This window comes from Falco biarmicus, chromosome 4 (assembly GCF_023638135.1).
Source record: "Falco biarmicus isolate bFalBia1 chromosome 4, bFalBia1.pri, whole genome shotgun sequence".
Lineage (NCBI taxonomy): Eukaryota > Metazoa > Chordata > Aves > Falconiformes > Falconidae > Falco > Falco biarmicus.
In genome coordinates, this window is record NC_079291.1 from 73791769 (window position 1) to 73815566 (window position 23798).

The window sequence follows — 23798 nt, forward strand, 5'->3', positions numbered from 1 at the left end:
CACGGCTCCAGGGTGCTCCTGGGGTGCTGACCCCCCACCCCCCCGCCCCAAGGTCACTCTCCTGGGGCTCTCAGCGATCTCCTGCCGTACCGGGGTGCCGAGGGGACCTCAGGACCACCTCAGGTCTCTGGGTCTGAGGGCTGCCTGGGGTTACCCAAGGTCTAGGGGCAGGACGCCAGAGCTTCCCCGGGATCACGGGGCTCCCCAGGACAGGGGGCGCCCCCCAGGGTCCGAGCACCCCGCAGACCCCCGCCTGCCCCCGAGCACCGCGACTCCGCGGCTCCCCCCGGCGCGGCGGTTCCGGGGGGCGGCGGTTCCGGGGGGCGGGCCGGGGCGGGGCGGCCGGCGGAAGGGGGCGGTGGCGGCGGGGATGGCGCTGCGGGCCGGGCGGCGGGCGGCGATGCCGGGGTAGCGCCGGGCGGCCATGGTGCGGGGGGCCGGCCCGCCGCTGCGGCTACTGCTGCTGCTGCTGCTGCTGCTCCTGCTGCAGCTCCTGGCGCTCCCCGCCGGCCGCGGCAACCGCACCGGCCCCGGTGAGTCCCGGCCGGCGGCGGGGGAACGGGGACGGGGCGGGGTTAGGGGTCCCGGGGCGCAGAGGCGCCGGTGGGAGACCCACGGGGTTACGTTGAAGTGAGCGGGCACTTGCCCGCCCGCTAGCCCCGGTAGCCGGTCCCGCGGGTCCCGGGGCTGGCTGTGAGGTGGCCCCGTGATTTCCCGAGGGACCGGGGGCTCTGCGAGCCGCCCACCGTGGGGCACGCGTGGGGCGGGCAGCGTCGGGCTCCGGCCGTACTGGGGCTGCGCCGGTCCCGCCCGGCGGTCGGGTCACGGTGCTGCCGGGGCACGAAGGGTGAGAGCGGAGGCTCTGGTGGGGCGGTGGGCTCCCCGGGGGCCGTGCCTCCCCCTCCGGAGGGCCGGCCGACGGTGGGGGCTTTGGGGAGGGATGGCTGGTTGCCTGCTGCACCCCATCGTGGAGGTGGGCTTGTGCCGGCAGTGGCTATCAGCCAGTGATGGTGGGTGGCACTTACCCGCAGTCGGCAGAGCAGGGAGGCTGCTCCGGGAGCCGCCGGGTGAAGCGGCCTTTTGCCCCCAGCCCACCCTCGGCTGGCATCCTGCTAGCTGGGCAGCCAGCCCCGCAGGGGCCCCCTGCACCGCAGGGGTGCGGGGTGCTGTGTCTCGGCGCTGTGCCATCGGTGGGGGAATGCCTCAGGAGGGTTAGGTCTGGGCGCTGGCCAAGGTCAGCTCCTCCCCAGAGGAGCAAGGGGTCTTCTTTCTTCAGCAGCTACAGGTGTGGTTTTGACCGGGGTGAAAGGAACAGGGTTTCTGTTACACGATAAACAGCCGGACATCCTGCCACATAGTCATGTCCTTTCCTGAGTCGGACTGATCGCCATCTCAGTAGCTTTAGACAGCATCTGCTTTGAAAGGAGGGCCTCATGCTTCTGGTGGGAAGCCCTGAAACCAGCAGTCCAGGTATCATTTTCTAAAACTGCCGTGAGATCATCTGTGGACAAACAAACGCAAGCTGTCACAGGCGGCTCTTTATTCTGAAATTGAAATAACACATCTCCTCTCTGCACAGAATCGTTGAGGTTGGAAAAGACCTGTAAGATCGTCGAGTCCAACATAACGCTGCCAAGTCCACCAAACCCCTTCCTGGAGTAACTTAGGGCAGAGTGCATCCCTAGAGAGACATTTGCACACTCTGTGATTCTACCACATCTTGTTTCTTGTCTGAAAAACACTTGGGGTTTTGCATCATATGTTTGAAATCTGCTTATGTGAAATCTGTATAGGAGAGGATGGAAACAACACCCATTTGACAACTCCCTTGCTCAGTTTAAAGGCTTGTTTTACATCATGGGACAGTCGAGTGGGACTTTCCAGGTGTTGCCATGCTGGCACAGAGCATACTGAATAGATGGGGACAGACACATACAGAGCACAGCAAATACTAGAGTACGCGCCCTCGATGCAAATGGGCTGCCGGAGCGCACGCCCTGCCTGCAGTGACCTGTCTTTCTGGCTTTTCTGTGCTGATACTCAGTTTATGTGCCTGTGGTATTTCCTTGTTAGCCCAGGCGGAGGGTGCCCTGGGAGATGGTTTACCCACCCTCTGGTGCAGCTCTCGGGTGCCCAGCACAGCAAAGCCAGCGAGCGGGCGCTTGGCCAGTTGTCGCCGAGAGAAGCTGCGTGTGAGCGGACTTTGTCCACGTTGGCATTTTGTTGGTACAGCCACGGCTGCTGCAAACCTGATCTCAGGTAATGCGTGGGCAGGACGGGTCTGCCGGCCTGCCCTTGACCTGTTACTGCGCTTGAGCTCTCTCTGTATAATTGACCAGTCCTTAATAAATAGCATTGCTGATGGCTGGAGGTTTTAATTTTGCAGCCTGCCTGCCCTCTTCTCCCCCAAAACCACACAAATCACACTTTAGCTTTGTGAGAACGTGCTGGATGGGTGGTGACCGTGGCTGTTGGCCTTGCAGAGCCTGACAGCCGGTAGGGCTGGAGCAGCTTGCGTTGAGGTGGGAGGGCTTATCCCCATGCAGGCTGTCAGGTGAGACCTGTTGCACTGAGCAGGACCAGGGCTCTCCCAGCTCTAATCACACACTGTGTCCCTGTCTGCCCTCATCCTATGCCCAAACATCTCCATGGATTTCCAGAAACGAACGTGCCGTGTGCATGCAGAGTGCAGCTGGGGCTATAGACACCACCGGTTAAGACTGCTCCTTTCTGTAGCTCCCATGCGTGAGATGTAACTGGGCTTGTAGGGCATCACAGCCAACTCTTGTCTGTAATAGCCCATGCACTGCACTGGTGGGGCAGCCGGGGAGCATTTGCTTGAAAAGCCCCTTTTGTGGTCTCTGCTCCTTGCTGGCCTAGAGAGCAGTGGAACCCCAGCGTGGGGACTGCAGCGGAACAGCTCTGGCCACGGGCTGTGGACTTCTGGCTGTCCTGCTCAAGGCTCACCCTTCCCCGTGACCTTGCTTGGCCCCGTGCATTAAAAAGTGCTGCTCCCTTGGCTGGACCCCATGGGTGCACAGCCGGGGCAGTCCCTGCGGCGAGGTGGCGTGGCCACACTCTTCCTCCACAAGCAAATCCTCCATTTGGCTTGCGTGGCTGGTATTTCTTGCTTTCCTGTTTCCTCCTTTCCCTCTTGGGTTTGCAGTGTGCCTGGAGGCTTTGATTTGGTAATTTGCCAACGAACTAAACCCATGATTACCGCTCCTGTCTCTTTGCAGCGCCGTGGGTACAGGCCAGCGTGCATCCTGCTTTGGGGCATGAATCGTAGTTCCTGCTTGGATTAGATGCCTCTTGACATGAAGTACATCCCAAGGCTCTGGTCCTGCCTGAGAACTGTTTTTCTCCTTTTTTGGCATCTTTCTTAAACTCAGTTGGGACCTCTGTGTGTCCAGCATGACCCTGTGCAGTGTCAGAGGACGGCAAGTTAAACCATGTTTGCTGCTTTATTCTCTGATAGAAATGAGGAGTCTGCGTCTGAAAGGTGCCATGGTTTTGCCCCACTCCAGGGAATTCCAGAGTAGAAAAGGAGCATCTGAGAAGACTCAGCAGAGATATGGAGACATCTTCTTCTGCCCCCTTACTGAGTGTTATGAACCTTGTATTTGGGTGGGCAATATGGCCTTGGTTCTGCTGTCTCTGTGCAGTTTTGTCCTCTTCTCAACCCTGGTGTGATGTTTCTTTTCTGTCCCCGAGTTGCAGTCTGGCTGGTTTCTTGCTGACAATAACACCAATGTAAAATTTTGCAGGTGAAATTATCAGCAGGCTGGGGGTGGTCTGTAGGCATAGATGGGCAGAGGGGTGGATGGAGGACCTAGTCCCGATAGCACTTTGACTGAATGGCTGTTGCATTCTTGCATGACCTTTCAGCCTACCCTAGAGCTGTTCTCACTATCCCAGCAGCTTTCTTCCAGGCAGGAAAATCTTTAGACTTTGGAAGGTACATCTGAAAGCAGGGTTAGGTTTGCAGCACATGAATTTTCATCATGTTGGGCATCACAGGAAGGCAGCATGTTGCGCAGTACGTGTGTCCTGAACTGGGTAAGATGGGTAACATCAGTCTGTGCACTCAGCAGGGACAAACAAGGGCACAGCTCTTCCCTGTTGGCACCATAAACTGTTGCTGGAACCTGGAGCACCCCTGTGTTACCTGCACCCCTGTGTTACCTGCTCTGCACTGTTTGCCCCAGTGTTTGCTGATGCCTACTCCATCACGTCTTCTTGTGCCATCAACTTCTCCTCCTCCTCTCCTCAGCATCTCCTGTGATCTGTCATCTTCAGAGCACATCTCGCAGAGTGTAGTTAAGGCATCTTTTAGGGCTCTCTGGCTCCAGGTGATAGTTTTGTAGCAGGGCTGTGGGCAGTTCTAGCTAGAGGAGCAATGTGGATCACCTAGGGGGACTGGGATGAGCAACCAGGGACACAAAGGGCTCCTCTCCAGCAACCTTAAAACTCCTGTGTGCTTCTGTGGGCGGGTGTAGTGCCCTGCAGCCTGCCCCAGCAACTGCTGTGCTCTCTCCCTTTCAGACTCCCTGTATGTCTCTGAGTACTTCTCTCAGAGCGCACAGAAGCTGTCCTTCTACAGCTGGTATGGCAACGCCAAGCTTTTCCACTTCCATGTGCCAGAAGACACTGTGCTGCTTCGCTGGCTCCTGCAGGCCTCCCGGGGGAAAGGACCTGAGTGCACCAGCATGGAGATCACAGTGTATGTATGTCCCTGTGCCAGTGCTTGTCCCATGTGGGCTGCCAGTCCTTCTCTTGTCCTTGTTGCTCATGGCTGTGATTGGTTAGTTGTAGGAGGCTGGGCGTCTGTTCCCCAGTTGCAGCAGCCACAGTTTCTTCATGTATTAACACTAAATCTGTGTTTAAACCTGTAGAGCGTTTTGTGTTGGTGTTACCAGTGGATCTGGGGCTGTCTGTCAGATGTGGTGTCTAAGGGATGCCTTAGAAACATGGAGAGAGCTTCACGGTGAGGCTGGTGTTACTGTTCGTGAGCAAAGTTGTTCCTGGACCTTTCTGTGCCTGGCAGGATCCTGCACATGGTACCAAAGGATGTGGCAGGACTACAAGGGGCTTGAGAAGTCCCAAACCAATTGGAGGTGGATGAATTCCCCAGTACAGAGGAACTAAAGAGACTGGGGACGCTGTGTAGGGGATGCGGCTGTGTGTGAAGCAGAGACAGGAGAGGAACGCTGAGTCCTGCAGACACAAGAGCATGAGGAGATTGCAAACTCAATGCCAGTGAAAAATGCTGCTTAAGCGGTACTTGAGTTGTTGAAGGATTTGAGGTCAAAAACTTGCAAGACTTTGAGTTGTATCTTGGGAGAGTACCAAGTTTCCTGGGCAAGTGCCTATGGAGACACATGGGTGTCTGGCACCCACTCCACAGAGGTCTTGGGAGCGACTGAAGCTGCTTGGCTTGCGTTTCCCTGGTCTGTCCTGGGCACAGACTGGTGCTCCTAGTTGCTCCAGAGCAGCCTGGCATACATGATCTTCCTACTTCCTGCTTCCTAGAAGGGTTTCCAGTAGCTTGGGGATGTGAGGGACAAGGCAACAGCAAAATGATATCCAAAGAAATGCAGACCAGCCCAGCTAAGCTCAAATGGGTTAATAAAAACCTGTCCCGCCTGCTTGCTGGACCTGTTACGTGTTGTTGCAGCGCAGTCCAAAAGCGAGCAAATTAAATGCCAAATTGGCTGCCCAAATAAATATCTCGCGTGTTACTTAGCTGCCTGCTTTTCTGCTGCCTCAAACATTGGGCTGTGTATCTGGAAAGCAGAAGTGCTGGTGTACTGAAGTCAGTCACATGCACCTTACTGGGTAAACATCTTTTTAGTCTGTCAGCCTGCCCTTCTTAAAAGAGGAAATAGGGAAGATGCAGATCTTAGCTAGAAAATTAAAGCTTTTTGTTGGTGATTTAGCCTATATGGGGTATTTGTTCATGGTTATAAAAAAAAGGAGTAGTCCTGCGGCTGGGGCTTAACCTTACTGAGCGTGGAAATTTGCTTTCAGGCTTGATGGAACCATGTAAATCCTTATCTTAATAAGCAGGCAAGTTAAACCAATCTCTAAATAAATCCCGGATAAGCTAATAGCATCCAGTCCTTGCCAGATGAAATTGATGGCTCCTGTGGTCCACTTGAAAATGTGGGGGTTTTCCAGGCTGCTCCCCCTCCGATCCCAGGCCAGCCTGGGTGTCCGCTGATGAGTTTGTATCCCAGTTTATCTTGCCAGTGTCTTTGCATCCCTGATTTATTTGCATTCTGTTTTCTCTCGCAGGCACTTTCGCTATGGAGCCCCTCCTGTAATTAATCCACTGGGCACTCGTTTTCCTGCAAATGCAACCGTCCGTCCTTCCTATAACATAAGTATCACTCTGAGCAGTGCTGTGCAAAATGCCACCTTTGTGAACATCACCACCCCTGCTGCTGGAGACTGGTTCATCGCTGCCCATCTCCCTGAGGCTGCTGGCAGGATTGAAGTGAAGGTGAGGGTCCTGCTGAGGGTCTCAGCCACTGTACTCTGCCCAGCGTGTCTCGCCACAGCTGACCCGTCTGCTCTCCCCTCCTGCAGGGTTTCTCCACTCCATGCCCCTATATGTTCCAGGCAGATATGTTTGTGCTCAGACTCACTGATATGCCTGTCCTGGAGCCTGGCATTGCCATGTCACAAACGGTCGTCTCACCTGCTAAGCCACTGCATGTCAAGTGAGTGAGAGCAGCGGATGGAAAGGCTCAGGGCCGTGGTGGGGTGGGATTTCCCACCGGTGCTGCTTAGGGGAAGCCAGTGTTGTTCCCTGGGGCTGGAGCTGGGGGGTCCCCAACCCTGTTGGCCAGGCTTCCTGCAGCAGTGGCAGGGGTTCCATGGGGAGCACATGAGCACCCTTCTCCAACTCCTCCCGGGCGGTCTTAGAGGTTCAGTTGTGGGAATTTTAGTTCTTTGAGATGTTTTCTTTGGGAAGGATTTTCACAACACCAACCAGGACAATCTAGTTCTTGCCACAAAGTCCTGGGGACTGTGGTGGGGCATGGCTGGCTTGTGTTGACAGTACAAGCTCTGCAAACTGCTGGTCCCTTCTCCCGCAGGGTCTTTGTTCCCAAGCATGCCGCAGGGATGCGGTTTGAGCTGCGAAGCTGCATGGCAAGCAAGCAGAAAGCGTGCGCCTTGCGGGTAGTGCTGGGCTCCATCACTCTGCCTCAGTCCTTCCAAAGGATCATCACCTGCACGGGGAACGTCAACTGCAGCCTGACCCTGGATTCGCCCCCCTGGGAGAAGTGGCTGCAGATCATGGTGGAGAGTCTCGGCGCTCCCAATGCCAGTGTGTTGGTGGAGATGCTGGCTTCTTTCACAGGTGGGCTTCAGCTTTCTCTAGTCCTGTGGGCAGGACAAGAGAGAACTCCATGTCTACTGTGTCCCTCTTGGCCCTTTGGGTGGCTGGCTGTAGCTGTCTGCGTTCCTCAGCATGCTGATTGCCTGGGTAAAATCCTCGGGGCTGAGACCCAGTTATTGCTTTGGGGTCAAAAGCGAAGGCTCTGATGTTCACCCAAGAGGGATACTTCCTGGAGCTGCCTGGTTTGGAAATGCCTGACAGTTTCAGGGTCTTTGAAGCAATGATATTTCCCTAAGGCTGTTTGGGAAGCAGTGGCTGGCTTAAAATCTGGTGGGGAAAATGGTTTTGGGGAGAACAGTTTTGGGTATATGCGCCAGACAGTAATGATATGTTGACTGTCGATTGGCAATAAGCAGGCTACAGACAGGAAACCATTCCACAGAGGTTTACCTGGGGTAAGGTCTTGGGTTGTAGTGAAGGGATGTCACCATTTCAGGTGACACCTTGTGACTCAGGAGGTCACAAGTTCCTTGTGGCTGTGATAGGCACCTTTGCATCCTCTTACTATGTGACCATAATCCCTGTCTGACCCTTGGAAGCTCACCAGCTAGGTACATTTTCAAAGATTTGTGTTTTTTCTGCTGGGGTTCTGCCATCCCCTCCTCAGAGCAGAGCCTCATCCCCTGCGCTGGAGGGCCTGGCAGGCTTAGAGGGGAGCCCTAAGGCTCTCTGGGAGTGATGGACAGGTTCCAGCAGTGGGACCCAAGTGTCACATGCAGCTCCATCTGCCACGATGTGATGGCTTGTGCCTGTAGCTACACTGGGTTAGCTTCTTTCTCCTGCTCACCCTTGTCTGCTCGCATCTGGGGAACTGGTAGAGACTTCTGTGCAGCCTGTTGTTACGGAACAGCCAAGTGCTGTGCTCTGCCACTGGCTAGTGATGCTCCCTGGGTACATTGGTGTGTTATGATGCTCTGTGTTATCTCTTCTTCTGTTCCCACTCCCCCACAGCTCCAGGGTGCTTCCACCCACTGTACCGGTGTCTGGCTTCCATCAGTGTCCCAACTTGTGGATGCTGTTGCTGGAGTTCCCCTTGCACAGATGTGCCTTTCGGGGGCTGTAGCCATACTGCAGTGCATGAACCAGCTGAAATACGCCCAGTTTGTGCTATCACTTGAAGGTCTGGAGCTGCTGGGGCCCTGCCTGGATGAGGTGCTAGTTCTGGCTGTTCTTATTCATCTCCTTTTTTTACTTTATAGCTTGCAGACCAGGAAGTACCAGTTCATTCCTTAACTTCAGCAGCCTAAACCAGAGCCAAACTGGTCCCAGACCAGGTAGTGCAGGAGCGGCAGGGAGCTCCACTCTGTCTACCAGAGAGGCTTCACGCAATGCGTCCGACAAGAGGAGCTTCTGCCTGCAGAACCAGCCCGTCGTCCGTGAGGACCTGGACGTGGTGTCCGTGCGCTACAGACTCTTGAATGGTCCCAGTGTGCCCGTGAACTCCCTGTCCCCGACCCTCCTCCTCCTCAACCTGAACACTGGCGTGGATAGCGGCGGTTCCCTCGTCGTCAGTCTCCTGCTTAACAAGGTGCGGAGGCTGATTGATGGGATTGTCTCCCCTTTGCGGGGCTTTGTGCCTGCTCTTGGGCTGGTTTATCAGCAAACTCCAGGGGTCGTTGGTGCCAGTGGGACTTTTTTTGTTGTCACAAAACACTGAGCCTGTTTTAGCTGCTTCCAACATGTCCTACCTGCCAGCTCTGATTCAAATGCCACAGGTTGCTGGCATGTGGGGGAAGTGATGCAGAGGAGACAAAATGGAAAGCAGCTGCAGTGCCATCTTCTGCACGGGAGCCTGGTGCCTTGCCACCAGGAGAGGAGACTGAGCAGGCAAACCCAGGGATGTCCCTGCCCAGGTCGCTGCTTCCCAGGCTCCTTCAGTGACACCCTAAAATCAGCCCCCTGAAATTCTCTGAAACTTCCTGAGGGCTGGAGCAGGGCTCAGCCCTGATGTCCTGCTGCCTCAGACTTCTGCCACGCTGTGCTCATGCTGAAGCGATGTGCAAGTGCCCCAGCTTTGGAGCAGTTCCCCCCGTGCAGTCCCCCAGGAGGCTTTCTTGCCTTTCAGCCAGCATGTGACACAGTGGCAGCACAGGGTGAGCTGAACACAGCTTTGCCCAGAAAGAGCTGCTGAACTGATGGGTGACCTTGATCTGCAGGATTTATTGTCACCTGCTGCTTCCATATACTGTGGGCAGCATGGGAGATGAATTGTGCAGGGGGGTGGCACTGGGGTGCTCTGACATGGGACACTGCTGTGTTTGCACAGACATCCGTGAGCCTGGCCGATGGCACCGTGGTAGCGTGTGTGAGTGCTGCTTCGCCGGTGCTGTCCCTCAATGCCACCCAGAACTGCAGCACAGGTATGAGAGCTCAGCTATGCTGTCTTGGGGCTTTGCTTTTAGATCTTGTGAGCCGTTTGTTGACTCAGGACTTTGTGGCATGAGCTGATTTTGGCACGGACCCTCCTGAGGTCTTCATGTTGGCACATGCCCAGGGTGCTGGTGCTAGTGTGGCACCAGGAGTTAGCCTCCACCAAAGGAGGGTCTGATTACCAGCTAGGGTCCTTCCGGCCTCATTGGCAGAAGGTTTGGGGATGGTCAAGGTATTGCCAGTGTGCAGAGAAGCCAAGATCTGCATTGGAGGACTAGCCAAGCAAACAGGCTATTCCAGGTGCCCTGTGCTGTCTATGTAGGTACGGAGAGCTGAGATGAAACAAAAAAAGAAGGGTCTCTGGAGCAAGGGTCCTCTCCATCCCCCTGTTGCCTCCTGAGGGTGGGAGCAAGGAGCCACAGGAGCATCCAATTCCTGTGCAATCAGTCAGAGCCTGGGATTGCTGTGGGCCCTTCTCCCCCAGTCTTGGCACATCACAGCACCCTCTTTTCTTTAAGCTTTTTTCCAGGGCTACCCTCTGAGCGTGAGCACGTCCTCTGCAGAAGCAATGCTGATTGTCCTGTACCCACAGACAGATGACTGGTTCCTCTCCCTGCAGCTCATCTGCCCAAAGGGCCAGGGGTGAGTCTGGCGTCATCCTGCCCTGGGGCCAGTTCAGGGCACTCTGCCTCTGCATCCTCCTGCCCTTTGCTAGTGTGAGCAAAACTGAACCCCTGTCCTCACCGCTGCGCTGTGGGCTCCTCTCACCTGGTAGCAGTTGAACTGTGGCTCCAGAGGGGGAAGGAGGTGGGTGGCACTGCTGACTTGCTCCCTTGTGAGTGCCCAAGCAGCTTGTCTGGTGCTGAGCTGGCTCATCTCATGCAGACTGCAGATGGCAGAGCTTGCCTGGATGAACTTCCCCTTCCCCAGGTAGATTTTGAGGTGACAAACTGGTAAATGAAAATGCTGCTCTTCCTCCTTCAAGGAAGTCTCTGAGATGCAGGCAGCTGTGCCCATACTCCTGCAGTTTGCCTTACTGCTGGTTCCTTGTGTAAGGCCCTGAGCATGCACTGTGAAACAGTGCTGGCAATGCTGGTCCTGAGGACCAGTCATGGGCACTGGGGTCTGCTGTGGGGGTCTGGGGAGAGCTGATACCTCCCTGCACATCGGTTTGGCAGCTCAAGTGGAGAGAGAGCCAACTCTGCTAGCTGTTGGGAGTGATGGAGCAGATCGCAAAGTAGCGGGGAGCTTGGTGCAGGAGCGTGGCCTGACCCCCTGGAGCAGAGTGCTGCCTGGGTGCAAGGCTGCCCCAAAGGAGCGGGGTGCCAGTGTGACCTGCTCTCCTTGCAGTGAATGCAATGCCGCAGAAGCCAAAGTAACGGTCTTCACGTATCTCACCCCTTGCTTCAATGACTGTGGGCCGTACGGGCAGTGCAGCCTCCTGAGAAGACACGGCTACCTCTATGCTGGCTGCAGCTGCAAGGCTGGTGAGTGCCTTTTCCTAGGAAGCTTTGCCAACCTCCCCAAGGGGAGGACACATTTTCCAGTGGTGGTGTTTGAGTAGAGGAGCTGGGGTCCGCTGTGGCTGCCAGGAGCAGCCTGGTATTGCAGTGCCTGCCCAAAGAGCCTGTGGCAGGCTCTTTGGAAGCATCCTGACTTCCCTGAGGGGTGCTGGGTTCTGGGAAGCACAGAGCACCCCAGAGGAAATGGGCAGTCGGGCTGAGGACAGCTTGGAGTTTCATTTCCATCTTGGAGTCCCCCAGGGTTTGGAGAGGTGCTTTTGAGCATCCCCAGAGAGACCAGGGAGCCAGTAGGGCTGCCTGAAAATGCTTGTGTTGGAACCTGTGCCCTTCAGGGAGGTTTGTCACAGGGTCCTGGTGCGGGGTGCGATGATGCTGGGCTGCAGTCCCTGCCTGTGCTTTACCATGGTGCTCTGCCTCCTGCCAAGAGCCAGCGGGCAGGCCAGACCTTAGACTCCGAGGTGCCCCTGGAGAAGGAGCATCTGTGTCAGCTGCTAATTATCTTAATGGTATGAGAAGACTGGGCGGCAGTCAGTGGTAGTAGGAAGTAGATCATAGGGAAGATGATAGCTCTGCTGTGCCTGGGTGGGGAGGTGTATCTGCTCTCAGCAGAAGGGCAAGGCAGAATGTGGTTCAGCATGGCTTTGGGCCTGAGCCAGGATGTCCTTGCTGTCTGCTGCAGCGCCGGTGAGGACTGAGAAGGAGAACAGCATCCTAATTTCCCCGAAGGGTTCCAGGTTCTGGGAAGCACAGAGCAGCCCAAGGGAACTGGGGAATAAGGCTGAGGACAGCATTCTGCTGAATCACTTGGAGAAAAATGTCCCATCTGCATATTCGTGACCCAGAAATCAAGTGGAGAGAGCAGCCTGCCTGGGCTCTGCCTGGCAGGGAGCCCGCAGAAGGGGCAGAGCTGCTGTCTTGGTTTCTGGTGGCATTGTAATGGGATGGATGCTACTTTTAACTCTGCTTCTTGACCACGGTGTGCCTGTATATACCCAGGCTGCCCTGTGACTGAACTCCTTTCCCCAGAAAGGCATCCTGATCTTGAATTAAAATAATTAAAAAAAAAAAAAAAAAAGAAAAAAAGGCAGGGTTTTATTCATAAGAGACTGTCTCAGCTCAGTCCTTGGTATCCAGTGAGCAGACAGAATTGTGCCCAGTGTCATGCACTGTCCTCTAGGAGATTGTCACTTTGCTGTCCTGTGCAGAGCTACGTGTCACTGTGGGCTGAGGCAGTAGGTTTGCTCACCTTGGAAAAGAGGAGTTGGAAGGGGATAGAATCTGCTGCCCATGGGGGTTACAAGGACCCTGGAGCCAGGCTCTTCTGGGGGAGCACAGGGAAAGGGCGAGAGGCCACAGACATAGGCTGCAGCAAGGAAACTTCAGCTAAATCAAAGATGACAATTTCCCCCATCAGTTGTTCACATCTGCACAGTACCCAGGTCTCCATCCTTGGAGATCTTCAAAATGCGGTTGGGCAAGGCCTAGAGCAACCTGGCCTGGCTTTGCAGTCTGCCCCACTGTGGCAGGTGGGACAGGAGCCCAATGTTTTCCTCAGTGCTGTGAATCATTCTCCGCCCTGATTCCTGGGATCTGAAGGGAGCTTGCACCCAGATTATACCATCATGTGAAGCATCCGACCTTCGAATGCTTGATGTACCACCAGCAAGTAGCATGTGCGTTGAGTTACTGTGGGGAAGAAAAGTACCAGTCTGGATAGACCCATGTGGAATGTAGGATGGCCTCTGCTACTGGGAGCAACCTGGGGGATGTCCTTGGAGCAGATATGGGGCTCTGCTGGGGTTCCCTGGGACTTTGCACAGCAGAGCATGCGATGAGTAATGAGACCATCCTGAGAATAGGAGTGCAAGTGGCTGATGGAGCAAGGGAGAGGAGAGTCAGGGATAGCCTGGGGGTGTGATTGCTTCTTCTGAAGCATCCCAGGCTCCTGCTGGGTGCTGCTGCTGGGTGCTGCGGGAGGACTATGTAGGGCATTTGAGATCCACACAAGCCTCTCTGCTCTGCAGGCTGGGGGGGGTGGAGCTGCACAGATGATACCAAGGCCCAGTCTGTTGGTGTGCAGAACCTGGCCACCCTCCTGCTCACCCTGAGCAACCTCATGTTCCTGCCGGCAATAGCAGTTGCTGTTTATCGCTACTACCTGGTGGAGGCCTCCGTCTACACCTACACCATGTTCTTCTCCACGGTAAGTATTGCCTTCTGTTGGGTCCCCTGCTAGCTCCCTTGAGCACCAGGAATGCTGCATCAGACTGAGGTCCTTGGTGTGGCAGTCCATCCTGGAGCTCCACAGCTTCTGAATTACTGGAGAAGCACCTCCATGGACATGCCCTGCCCCTTCAGAACTTGGCAGCAGTGTTATTTTTACTAGGTCCTTCCACCTACGCCGTGGGTGCTCATATTTGGGGGTAGGACCCCAGGGAGCAGAGGTGGGGCAGGAGTATGGCACACTTGAAGGGTGCTGTCCTAGGAGCTCTTGGCTGCTGCTGGGAGGATGCAGGTTGATGGCTGCTCTCATCTGCTTTCTGTAATGCCACAGTGGTTTGGTCTCCTGGAGGCACTGCTGGGGGGGTCCTGGCTGCCACGGGCTGAGCTTTCTCCTGCCCAGAAAGCTGTGGTGCTGCTGGATTCATGCCAGCCTTTGCTTTTGTCCTTGGTTCTAGTTCTACCACGCGTGTGACCAGCCAGGCGTCGCGGTGATGTGCATCATGGACTATGACACACTACAATACTGTGACTTTTTGGGCTCTGTGGTGTCCATCTGGGTAACGATCCTGTGCATGTCCCGGGTAAAGAAGATCCTGAAATACGTGAGTGTCAGGTACCCCTGCGCAGCAAAGGCAGACCTGAGCCAGCCAAGCCACGGGTTGCCATGCTGAGCCCTCTCACGGCTGTTTCAATGACACAGCCCAGCCTGGTGACAAAGCCTGTTTGTCACCCTGATTTTTAAACCAGCGGGTTGTTTTGTCCCAGGAGTTTGTATCATGAACCTGTGTGCTTGTAGGACTGGGCCCGAAGGGACTGATATTTGTGGGAAAGGTTTGTGGGTCTGCTGGTTTCTTCTTTGGAAGATGCTACTCCCGAGTCCTGTGTGCACGCAGGGGTGGGTGGCCAGGAGGTGAAGCCCCCGCTGCCTCTGGCATGGCTGGCTGTGCTCTGGCAGCAGATGAGCTACTGACAGTAGTGGTGGTGTCTCATTCCCAGGTCCTTTTCATCTTGGGGACCCTGTTAATTGCCATGTCCCTGCAGCTGGACCGCAGAGGGGTGTGGAACATGATGGGTCCCTGCCTCTTTGCCCTCATCATCATGATTGCAGCATGGGTAAGTAAGGGCAGCCTGGCAGGTCCTTCTGCCCTTTGATCCCCTCCGGAGAACAATGGTGGCACAGCAGACCCCAGGCTCCAGCTCATTTACAGGCATGGCCTGATCTCCCTGAAACACCCAGGTGGAGGCAGGGGGCAGGGCAAGGGATTCACCTTCCATCCCTCTAGTAGCTGAGAAATCCCCAGGGTATGGGTCTGAGCACAGTCCAGCTGCTGCAGTTCCAATTCAGTGCACGCCCATGTCTGCAGTGGTGTCCCAAAATGGTTGGCTGTTGCCTGTGCCTTGAGCAGAAGCTGTAGCATCTGTGCTGGGCTTTGGTGCCACGGCTGGCTAGGGGGTTTTGTACACAGGAGGTGGGCCCAAGAAGGGGGGAGGTTGAATTTCTTGGGGACAGCAGGCTTACCCTCTTGCCATGAGGTTGGCAGGTGCTCGTGGGTCAGGCAGCGTTGCCTGTTTCCCCCTGCCTAAGCTTCTGCTTGGCTGCCCAAGTTTCTGGTTGGCTCCTTAACCCTTCTGTGCTCCGACACCTCCAGGTATACCATGGAGTGAAGCGCAGGCACTGCTATCCCTCCTCGTGGAAGCGCTGGGTTTTCTACCTCCTCCCAGGGATCACCTTGGCTTTCATTGCCATCTCAGTATATGCATTCATGGAAACCAATGAGAACTATTACTACACCCACAGCATCTGGCACGTGCTGGTGGCTTGCAGCGTTGCTTTCCTGCTTCCTCCTCGGGACAAGCATAAGAAGCCCTGGGCCTGGTCACAGAAGCTCACTTGTCGCTATCAAATCTGCCAGAACGACCGTGAGGAGCTCTATGCTGTGACCTGAACTGCTCGGCTCCTGGTTGCAGAGGTGGAGGGCTGGGGAGGTTGCTCTTTGCCTGGGCTGCCCCTCTCTTGCAGGTCGGCAATCCTCTTACATGCTCATTTGCTGGCTGGGAGGGCGCAGTGTGGACCAGGTGTAAAGATGAAGATGGTGGGCTTGTCTTGTGAAGGCAGGTTTGAGGCCACCTCTGCGTTCCTGCTGGGACAGGGCAGGCTTTTCATGGTTCTAGATCAAGGAATAGCTTGTCCCCCACCTCCCTATGGCGCTGGGGGAATAGCCAACCCTTCTTCCCCTCCTGCTGTGTCCATGAGGCTTGGGCTTAGCCCACGCTGATCTGGAGCCAGGGCTGTGGCTGCTGGGCTCTCCTCTGTACCCCCTGTCCCAGCAGAGGACTGTGGGACAGGGATTTCCCCAGCCATCCTGCAGTCAGCATTTGAACCCGAGAGAACGGGTTTCTTCTGATCTGGGGGGCAAATGCTGCTGCATGCCCTTGGTGCTGATGGGGAGGGAGGGAGCTGATCTCAGCGTGCCCTGGGCCCTCAGCCTCCGTCTCCACAGGGGTCTGGAGCCTCCCTCCCTGTGCAACAGGTGGTGCTGCTCTTACCTAGCCCTGATTCAGCGGCAGGGCCTGGGGAAAGAACAAGGCTGGGACTTGGGTCCTGGATTCAGGATCAGACTTAACAGGAATGTGAAAAAAATCCCGTATAGGGACATGCAAGAAGCATCAGCAGCATCTTGTCCAGAACTGTGAAACCCCTAGCAGTGCAGGGTTTAGTCTAAATTTAGCCCTCTTAGCTCATCTGGAAGGAGGCAGGCTGCTGCACTGTCGCCTTCCTCTCTCAATGTTCAGGTATTTACCGTCTTCCTCCCTTTTGTGGGTTTGGCATGCTCATAGCTCTGCCTGTGGCAGCATAGGTGGTCCAGGGTGGTGTCTGAGCTGCACACCCCCTGCTCCTCTGTCCTGCTGTGCCTCAGAGGCTGGATGCGCTGCGGAATCATGGCTGATCTGGGGCCACCAGCAGTGTCCCACCCCAGCCAGGAGCATTGCCACGGGCTCCCTAGATGGCTACAGTCTCCTTTGCAGCGTCTGTCTCACCTTTGCCTTACTATAGGGCATGCAGGTGTCAGAAAGCAAGGGCAGAAACGTGGCAACCAGGAAAGTTGTCTTTGCCCATCCTTATTCTACAAATAAGGGCTCAAATACATTGTTCCTTGCTGGTTTATTCCAGCTGTGGCTGGTCTGGTGCATGCTGCTGGGAGCCCCTCAGGTGGCTTTGGGGAGGAAAGACCTATTAATGAAGGATTTGCCTCCCTGGGGTTATTTCTTTGCTTTGGAGAGCGCCCAGCCTTCTGCTCGGCTCTGCACTTTATCCCCCTGCTTCCTTTCCTCTGGAAACTCCTGACTTCTTAAGCAGACACAGGATGAGCGAAGGGCACTCACCTGCACCCAGCGGTGTCACCACACCCCCCCCCCCCGGCACCCACGTCCCCTGCGTTGCCTTTTGCTGCTGATATACACGACACAGCATGGCGGGAGCGGGGGATGTGGGGCCCTCAGGGCTTCCTCCAACTTTTAACACTTTTAGGCTCTTCCCTGCCCCCCCCCCCCCGGCCCCATCTTGGTTTGCACAGCGGCGTTGCAGCCCCAGCACTGAGGCAGGTGACCCGCCACTCCTTCACAGCCTGTGCCAGGCCGCTGGGCTGGCCTGGGTGCTGCCGGTTACCGGAGAAAGCAATAATTCCTCATCGGGCCTTTTCCTTCAGGGGCTTCCGCGCTGCCAGGCAGGAGGAGCTTTGGGGCGAGAAATCCCGGTAACGTGATTGTTTTGTGTTTGATCGTTGAAATTCTGCTTTTACCCTGCTCCGCGACGGTTGGCCCCGGCGCAGGTTGCGTGCGGTGCCTGGGGGAGGAGGGCGCTTCGTTATTTTGGGTCAAATCAGAGCAAATTCCTCTGTCTGGGGAAAAAAAATAGCTGGGTTGGTTTTTTTTTTGGCTGTTAATATCTGTGATTATTTTATACCGTAAATTTTAAAGCTTACAGTTTTATAATTTAATAAAGGTAATGGTCTTTGAGGGCAAACCCGTGGTGCTGCGCTGGAGGCCAAGACCCCCTGCGGCCGCCGCCATCGCTCCCGCTGCCCGGCCGCGCCAGCCAATGAGAGGCGGCTCCGGGGCAGCTTCCGGCCGCGGTGGCCGCTGGGAGCGGAAGCGGGGGGTGGTGGCAGCGGACGGGCGGGCGATGCCACTGCACCGGTACGCGCCGCGGCTGTGGCCGGCCCTGCGGCTGCGGGAGGGCATCTGTGCGCGGCTGCCGGCGCACTACCTGGCCCAGCTGCAGGACGACACGCCGCCCACGCCCGTACACTGGCGGCCGCTGGGCGTGCGGTACCGGCGGAACCCGCGCACCGGGGAGCGGGAGAGGGTGCAGGACGTGCCGGTGCCCGTGTACCTGCCGCGCGCTGCACACGAGGGGCTCTGGGGCGGCGAGGGTTGGATCCGCGGCTTCCGATATGCTCGTAATGACAAGGTGAGCGCTTCGGCCTTGCCGTACCCCAGGTCATGTTACCGGGCTGGCGGTGCGCAGCCGGGGGGCGAGGGTCAGGCGACCGGGGCCTGCTGCAGCGCTCTCCGCCTTCCCCCTGCGGCGTGAGGTCACGTCTGGGGCGGCCCAGGCAGCCCCTGGTGCAGCCTCAGCCGTGGTGGCGGACAGCAGCGCCCCCGGAGGGCAGCGCCCCGGGCCCTGACGGCCGGTCTCTGCCCAGCTCTCCACCAGGCTGCCCAAAACGTGGAAGCCACAGCTCTTCGAGCGGCAGTTCTACAGCGAGATCCTGGACACCACCCTGACCATCACCGTCACCATGCGGACACTAGACCTTATTGATGAGGCCTATGGCTTCGACTTCTACATCCTCAAGGTAAGGGCTGGCGGGACTCACTGTGCAGCAGCCTCGGCCAGGCCACGCTGCCCTCGCTCAGAGGCCTGCAGGCATCTGCCGTTGTTAATATATTAGCGCAGGTCTAAAGCTTCTGGCCTTAAATACCCCTTGACTGGAGCCTTTAGTTTTAAACATCAGAATCTTGATGAAATTAGCTCCAAAGCATTTTTCCCCTTTAATAACGTGTGTCCCGAAAGCCTCCACAGCACGCGGATAAGCTGCCAGCATTGTCTGTGTGCCAATAGATTGGTGTGATCTCTAGCAGCTGGGTTCTTGGTGGAGTTTAACGTTGGACTTTATCTCTCCAGACTCCAAAAGCTGATATGGGCTCGAAGCTCGGGATGGATTTGAAGCGAACAATGCTGCTGAGACTTGCACGGCGGGATCCAAAACTGCATCCTGATGATCCAGCCAGAAGAGAGGCGATCTATAATAAGTACCAGGTGGGTGCCTGACTTGCCATTCGTGCCTGGTGTCTGCAGTGATATTTGTTGATAATGCCCTAATCATCCTGTCACAGCGCAAACCAGTGTTAATGTCCTGTGTTTAGAGTTAAGGGTATGGGCAGAGAAGATAAACATTGTTTGTCAGGTTTTTCTTGTCTCTCTGTGGGCTGCTAATATCTGTACTGATTGCTTAGAAAGACAGAAGCCTCTATTTGTGTTGTGATCAAGGTCAGCGAGGGTCTGCAGTAAGCACTGGTAGCTGGCACTGCCAACGGCAGTGAGAATTCATACTGGTGCTGCAGCGAGGAGCCCAGACTGCCTGCATGCAGTTTAGTGTTGTGCAGCTGGCAATGGTGGCCAGCATAGAAACGCCACCAGCGTCTGCAGTCTGTGGAGCTGTGCTGAGGAACAGCCCCAGAAAAGAGAGGCACAGCAGCAGGCATGACTGGTCAGAGAAAGCAAGACCCTCACTAAGGGGAAAGAAGGGAAGTGGGCTTTGGTTGCCAGAAATGAGGGAACAATGTTGCAAGTTTTGTTTGTAGTAATGTTCCTACTGGGTTACGTGTTTATGTGGGTTGGGCGTAGAGAGGATCTGTATCTTAGTCACTTGGAAGGACTGGACCACCTGTTCCTTTTGCCACAGGAATTTGCAATCCCAGAAGAGGAAGCTGAATGGGTTGGCTTGAGTTTAGAAGAAGCAATAGAAAAACAGAGACTCCTAGAAAAAAAGGTGAGTTCCTGGGGTAGTGGTTAGCACTGAGATGTCTTAGCTGCATTAGGCTGTGTGTCCTGCTGATCTGAGCAGCCTGGGCATTCCTGAGCAATGGAAGTGGTGCTCCGAAGCTCCTGAGCAGCCACGTGAACCTGGTTGAATTTGGGTGCCCAAAACCTGGGGCTGGGTTAAAGCTCATTATAAACCAGATGCCCTGATCAGGGGAGAGATGTTTGGGAGAATGGCTCAGAACTTGTGCCCTGTTGCCTGAACTTGGTTGCTGTCTGCTGTACTTGTGCTTTGAGACACATGGATATGAGCTCAGGGCCCACCTGGTTCATGACCCTCTGTCGCTGCAGCTCGCTTGTTAGAGCCAATATGCAGAGGAGGGTGCACCAGAGAGCTGCTGGGGCAAAAGGACTTCCTGGGGTGGTGGGGTATTATGGTGACATTTTCCCCAGACCTGTTAGCTCCTGTTGTGGCTGCAGCAGGAGTGGAAAGGTCAGGAGCACTGACTGCACGAGGTGGTGCTGGGCCCTGAACCCCCTGGGGCTCCAGCACCTTCAAGGAGTTGGTTCATGCAATGTGCTTCAGTACAGAACTGTCAGAGGGCAATGTGAGGAGGGAGGGAAGGAAGCTTTTTTAGAAGGAAAGTGGTCCCTGGGAGCTACTGATGATTCTCATCTGCAGGCAGAACTGGGAAGGTTGATGAATGGCCCACACAGGTGCCTGTCATCTCTGAGACAAGGTCACAGAGCTGAGCAGAAGCTGTGTCTGGAGGAGTGGCATCGCAGGTTGCCTTGCTCAGCCACTGAAAAAAACCCAGTCACATATTTCTCTGGTTTCCACTGCTAGCACTCTCACACCACTGACTCCCTGGTCTCTCCATTAGACTTACCCCTTGCTGCTGCTCAGGTTCACTCCTTTTAAGTGGTTTATCCTCTCTTTGTTTTAGGACCCTGTCCCACTCTTTAAGGTATATGCTGAAGAGCTTGTCAACCAACTGAAAGAGCAGGCACTGCAGAAGCAGTAGGTGGAAGAGACCTTTGGCACAAAACCCCTGCCACAGATCAAGCTGTAGGGGTCAGTGAGTCTTCTGTCTGAACCATGTTGCGTGGAAGGGGCCATGTGAAGAGCGTACCCAGGGCATGTTGCAGTTACTGAAGTCTAACAACGGCCTGAATTCCATGAGAAATCCTTCCTGTGGACTGTGGAAAGAACTTCTGTCCTGTGGCCTCTGAAAGTGTTCTTGTAAGACTGACTTAGCATGGTTCTTCTGCCTTTCCAAGTAGTTGGCTGCTCTTGAGAGTTTGATCACAATATAAAATGAAATACACGTTTTGGGAACGTCAGTAAACTTTTCTCTGGTACTTATTACTCAGTAGTGTATTATAGCAGGTACTGTGAGACTCTGTGATCGTGTAACTTAGATCAATCCCCAGCTTTCTGCAGCAGAGACAATTGTGCCCCCAAAGCGTGACCCCAAAGCCCCTGCCTCAAGTGGTGCCTGCCAGCAGGTGGGGCTGAGCTCCCTGGCTGCAGTCGCCGGCGGTACTGCTCACTCCAACCCCTTAGGTTCCAGCGCTGCTTCTGTTTGAAGTTGGTGACTTTTAGATCTTCTGTTTTGTAAAAATGTAGTTAAAGGGGGCATTCAAGCCTTTGCTCCTGTTGGGCAACAAGGGACTGAAAAACACTTACCGTAATTACATGCTGGTGAACAGCGCTGTGTATCGCTGGTGGTGTCTGTAAGCTTCATGGTCCTGCAGTGGGCTTCTGGCTGGAGAAAAAACAGCCTCTCCTCCCTTCAGCTCTGAGGTGAGGGACAGGCACAGAGCTTGCACAATTGTCTTCATGTGAGCCATATCTCTGGGCTGTCACTTGCCCCTGGAAGTGACTTTGCCTTGACCACATCTTGGGATGAGGCATGGTTCCCCCTCTCCAGCACTGAAGGGCAGGGCAAGTGTACTGTCTCGGTTTCTGAGCCACAGGACCCATAATGAGAGAGAAACTGGGTGTGTAGAGCAGCATGTGGCTGATCCCCTCTGGACTGGAACAGGGTAGGATCATGGGAGTAGTTTCCTAACATCTGCCTTAAAGATCTGGGGGAGAGGTGCTGGAGAGGCGGTCACTGGGTAGGCAGAGAGCCTCTGCGGGGCTGTGCTGCATGCCTGGGGATGAGGGAGGTGGCTGAGGTGAATGCAACCTAAATGGTGGCATTTCATGAAGATGAGACTTCTCTGCTGCTTTTTGGGCTGGGGGAGTGGGTTGGAGCCCTTGCAAGGGGTATTTGAGCCCCCAGGTGAGTGTGGCACAGCCTCTGACTGGTGTGGCTGGTTGGTCAGGGACTGCCAGGCCGGGGCTGTGTTCTCGCTGCGCAGGCACAGGAGGCTCAGTGCTGCCGGGGACAGGTTGGGTGTTTCCAGCCTGCCTGTATGTCTCTGCTCTGGCGAGTCTAGGTTCTCAAGAGCAAACTGGCACAGAAGGTCACATTTGCCTAATTAATGATTTTGTAGCTAGGCCAGCACAATGACATTTGCTTATCTTCTCCCTCTTCTGCAACTGAGCTGAGTGGGAAGCTGCTGCCCAGCTCCTTGGGGACCCTGACACTCTGCCCTCGTTAGAGATAATTAGCTGGGACAGGCTCGGTGTTTGACAGCTCTGCTCATCATTAGGGCTAGCACAGCTCATGAATTTTAATGCAGCTCCGAGCAAAGCTTAAGACTGCGGCTCTGTCCTGACCCCCCTCCGTAGCTTCACTGGAACGTGCCAGCGCGGGTCTGGCCTCTCGGGCTGTGCAGTTATGGCAGAGCGTGGCTGGCGCCTGCCCAGACCCCCTGTGGGGGGTCCCCGAGTGCCTCCAAGCTCCTCAGCGGCGAGGGGGCTGTTTGGGATGGCTGAGTGGGCGATTACCGGCTGCTTCTCTCTACTGGGGGTTAGTAGGTTTTAGTCACGTGAAAATGTCTTCCAGTTGTGTGGCGCCGTACCTCTGCGGGAGAGCTTTGGATGCATGGCCTCCGCGGCTGCACTGCTGGGATTGCCTGTCCTTGACGTGGACTCTGTTCTTCTGCGTTGCTCGTTGTGCACACCCAGTCTGCAGGCTCTGCTGCCTTGGCGTGGTTTGGTGGGTGAGGAGGGGGAGCGGGAGCTTTCAGCCAGACCTGGGGAGAGCTCCTGTCCTGCTGGGGATGGGGGGTGTTAATGGGGGCACTGCAGGAGTGCAGGAGGAGCTTCACGGGGAAGCTATTGGGGATGTGGTTAATCCTGACTTCTGAGTTGGAGCCCTCCATTCTCTCATCCTGCCTTCACTGAGAAACCTTCCCCTTGTTCCTTTCCCTACACCTATGCTGGATGTGGCCGGGAGCTTCCCCACAAGGACATGCTCTCACGGAGATACTCTGCTGACTTGAGGAAAACTGGAAGCTCTGCTTGCAGACCAGGGGTGCTGCAGCTTCAGAGAAAGCAGTTGCAGGCATGCAGGGCTGGCTTGCCCGGCTGCTAGGCAGAGCAGCAAGTGTCTCGAGGTGGGGAGGGAGCCCTTGCATAGCATTCAGGGTAGTTTGGGATACAATACCCCCAGCCAGGTTACCTTGAGGAGGTGGAGGGATAGCTCAGGGCCTGATGTTCAACCTGTCCTGGTTTTATACCTGTTCATTTGCAGCTCTGACCACAAACAGGGAGCTTGATTCTGCTTGGGGGGTGGGGGGGGTGGGGGTTTACCCATCTAGGTGAGCTCACCTGGTAGATGTTGGGTTCCTTTGCTGCCTTAGTAAGGGGAATCAGAGGGGCAGGCAGTTCACCATGACAATGTGTTCCCAGGAAGCCACAGATGCCACAAACCTGTGGGTGCAAATTGGATGCTGTCAGGTTGAGGCTGCAAATCCACCCTGGGACAGGGGAAGAACCTGGGCACCCAGCACAGCTTAGACCCGAGCACCACCCTGGGCTCGAGCAAAGGTCACCAGCATCCCATTCCGGGTGTGGGGCCAGGCGCCATGCGTGTCTAATGCCAGCCACCACGAGGATCCTGTGTGCTGCTGCAGTGTGCACGGCAAACACCACCGCACGGGCTGGGAGCAGAGAGCCAGCAGCTTGCAAGGACATGACAGGCACTGACAAACTGCCAGAGAGCCCTGCCCAGGGTCACCTTGAATTTGGCAGCTTAAGATAAGGCTGGGGTAGCAGCGGAGACTGCTCAGAAGTGGGAACAGTGAAAATGATCTCGGCAAGACAGCCATG

General features: G+C 55.6%; 2 protein-coding genes across 2 annotated transcripts; both read left to right on the plus strand.

Moving 5' to 3' along the window:
* The first annotated feature begins 349 nt into the window (after positions 1 to 349).
* PGAP6 (post-GPI attachment to proteins 6) lies at positions 350 to 17548 on the plus strand. Its single transcript, XM_056336586.1, has 13 exons — positions 350 to 533; positions 4546 to 4723; positions 6298 to 6505; positions 6592 to 6725; positions 7104 to 7369; positions 8608 to 8936; positions 9675 to 9768; positions 10297 to 10420; positions 11129 to 11265; positions 13326 to 13504; positions 13980 to 14126; positions 14521 to 14637; positions 15174 to 17548. Exons 1-13 carry the CDS (start codon positions 425 to 427, stop codon positions 15468 to 15470), a joined length of 2319 nt encoding a protein of 772 aa, XP_056192561.1. The 5' UTR covers positions 350 to 424; the 3' UTR covers positions 15471 to 17548.
* A 111-nt stretch (positions 17549 to 17659) lies between these two features.
* On the plus strand, positions 17660 to 20919 carry MRPL28 (mitochondrial ribosomal protein L28). The gene is made up of 5 exons (XM_056336587.1): positions 17660 to 17995; positions 18231 to 18383; positions 18713 to 18847; positions 19494 to 19580; positions 20518 to 20919. Exons 1-5 carry the CDS (start codon positions 17708 to 17710, stop codon positions 20593 to 20595), a joined length of 741 nt encoding a protein of 246 aa, XP_056192562.1. The 5' UTR covers positions 17660 to 17707; the 3' UTR covers positions 20596 to 20919.
* The last annotated feature ends 2879 nt before the right edge of the window (positions 20920 to 23798 follow it).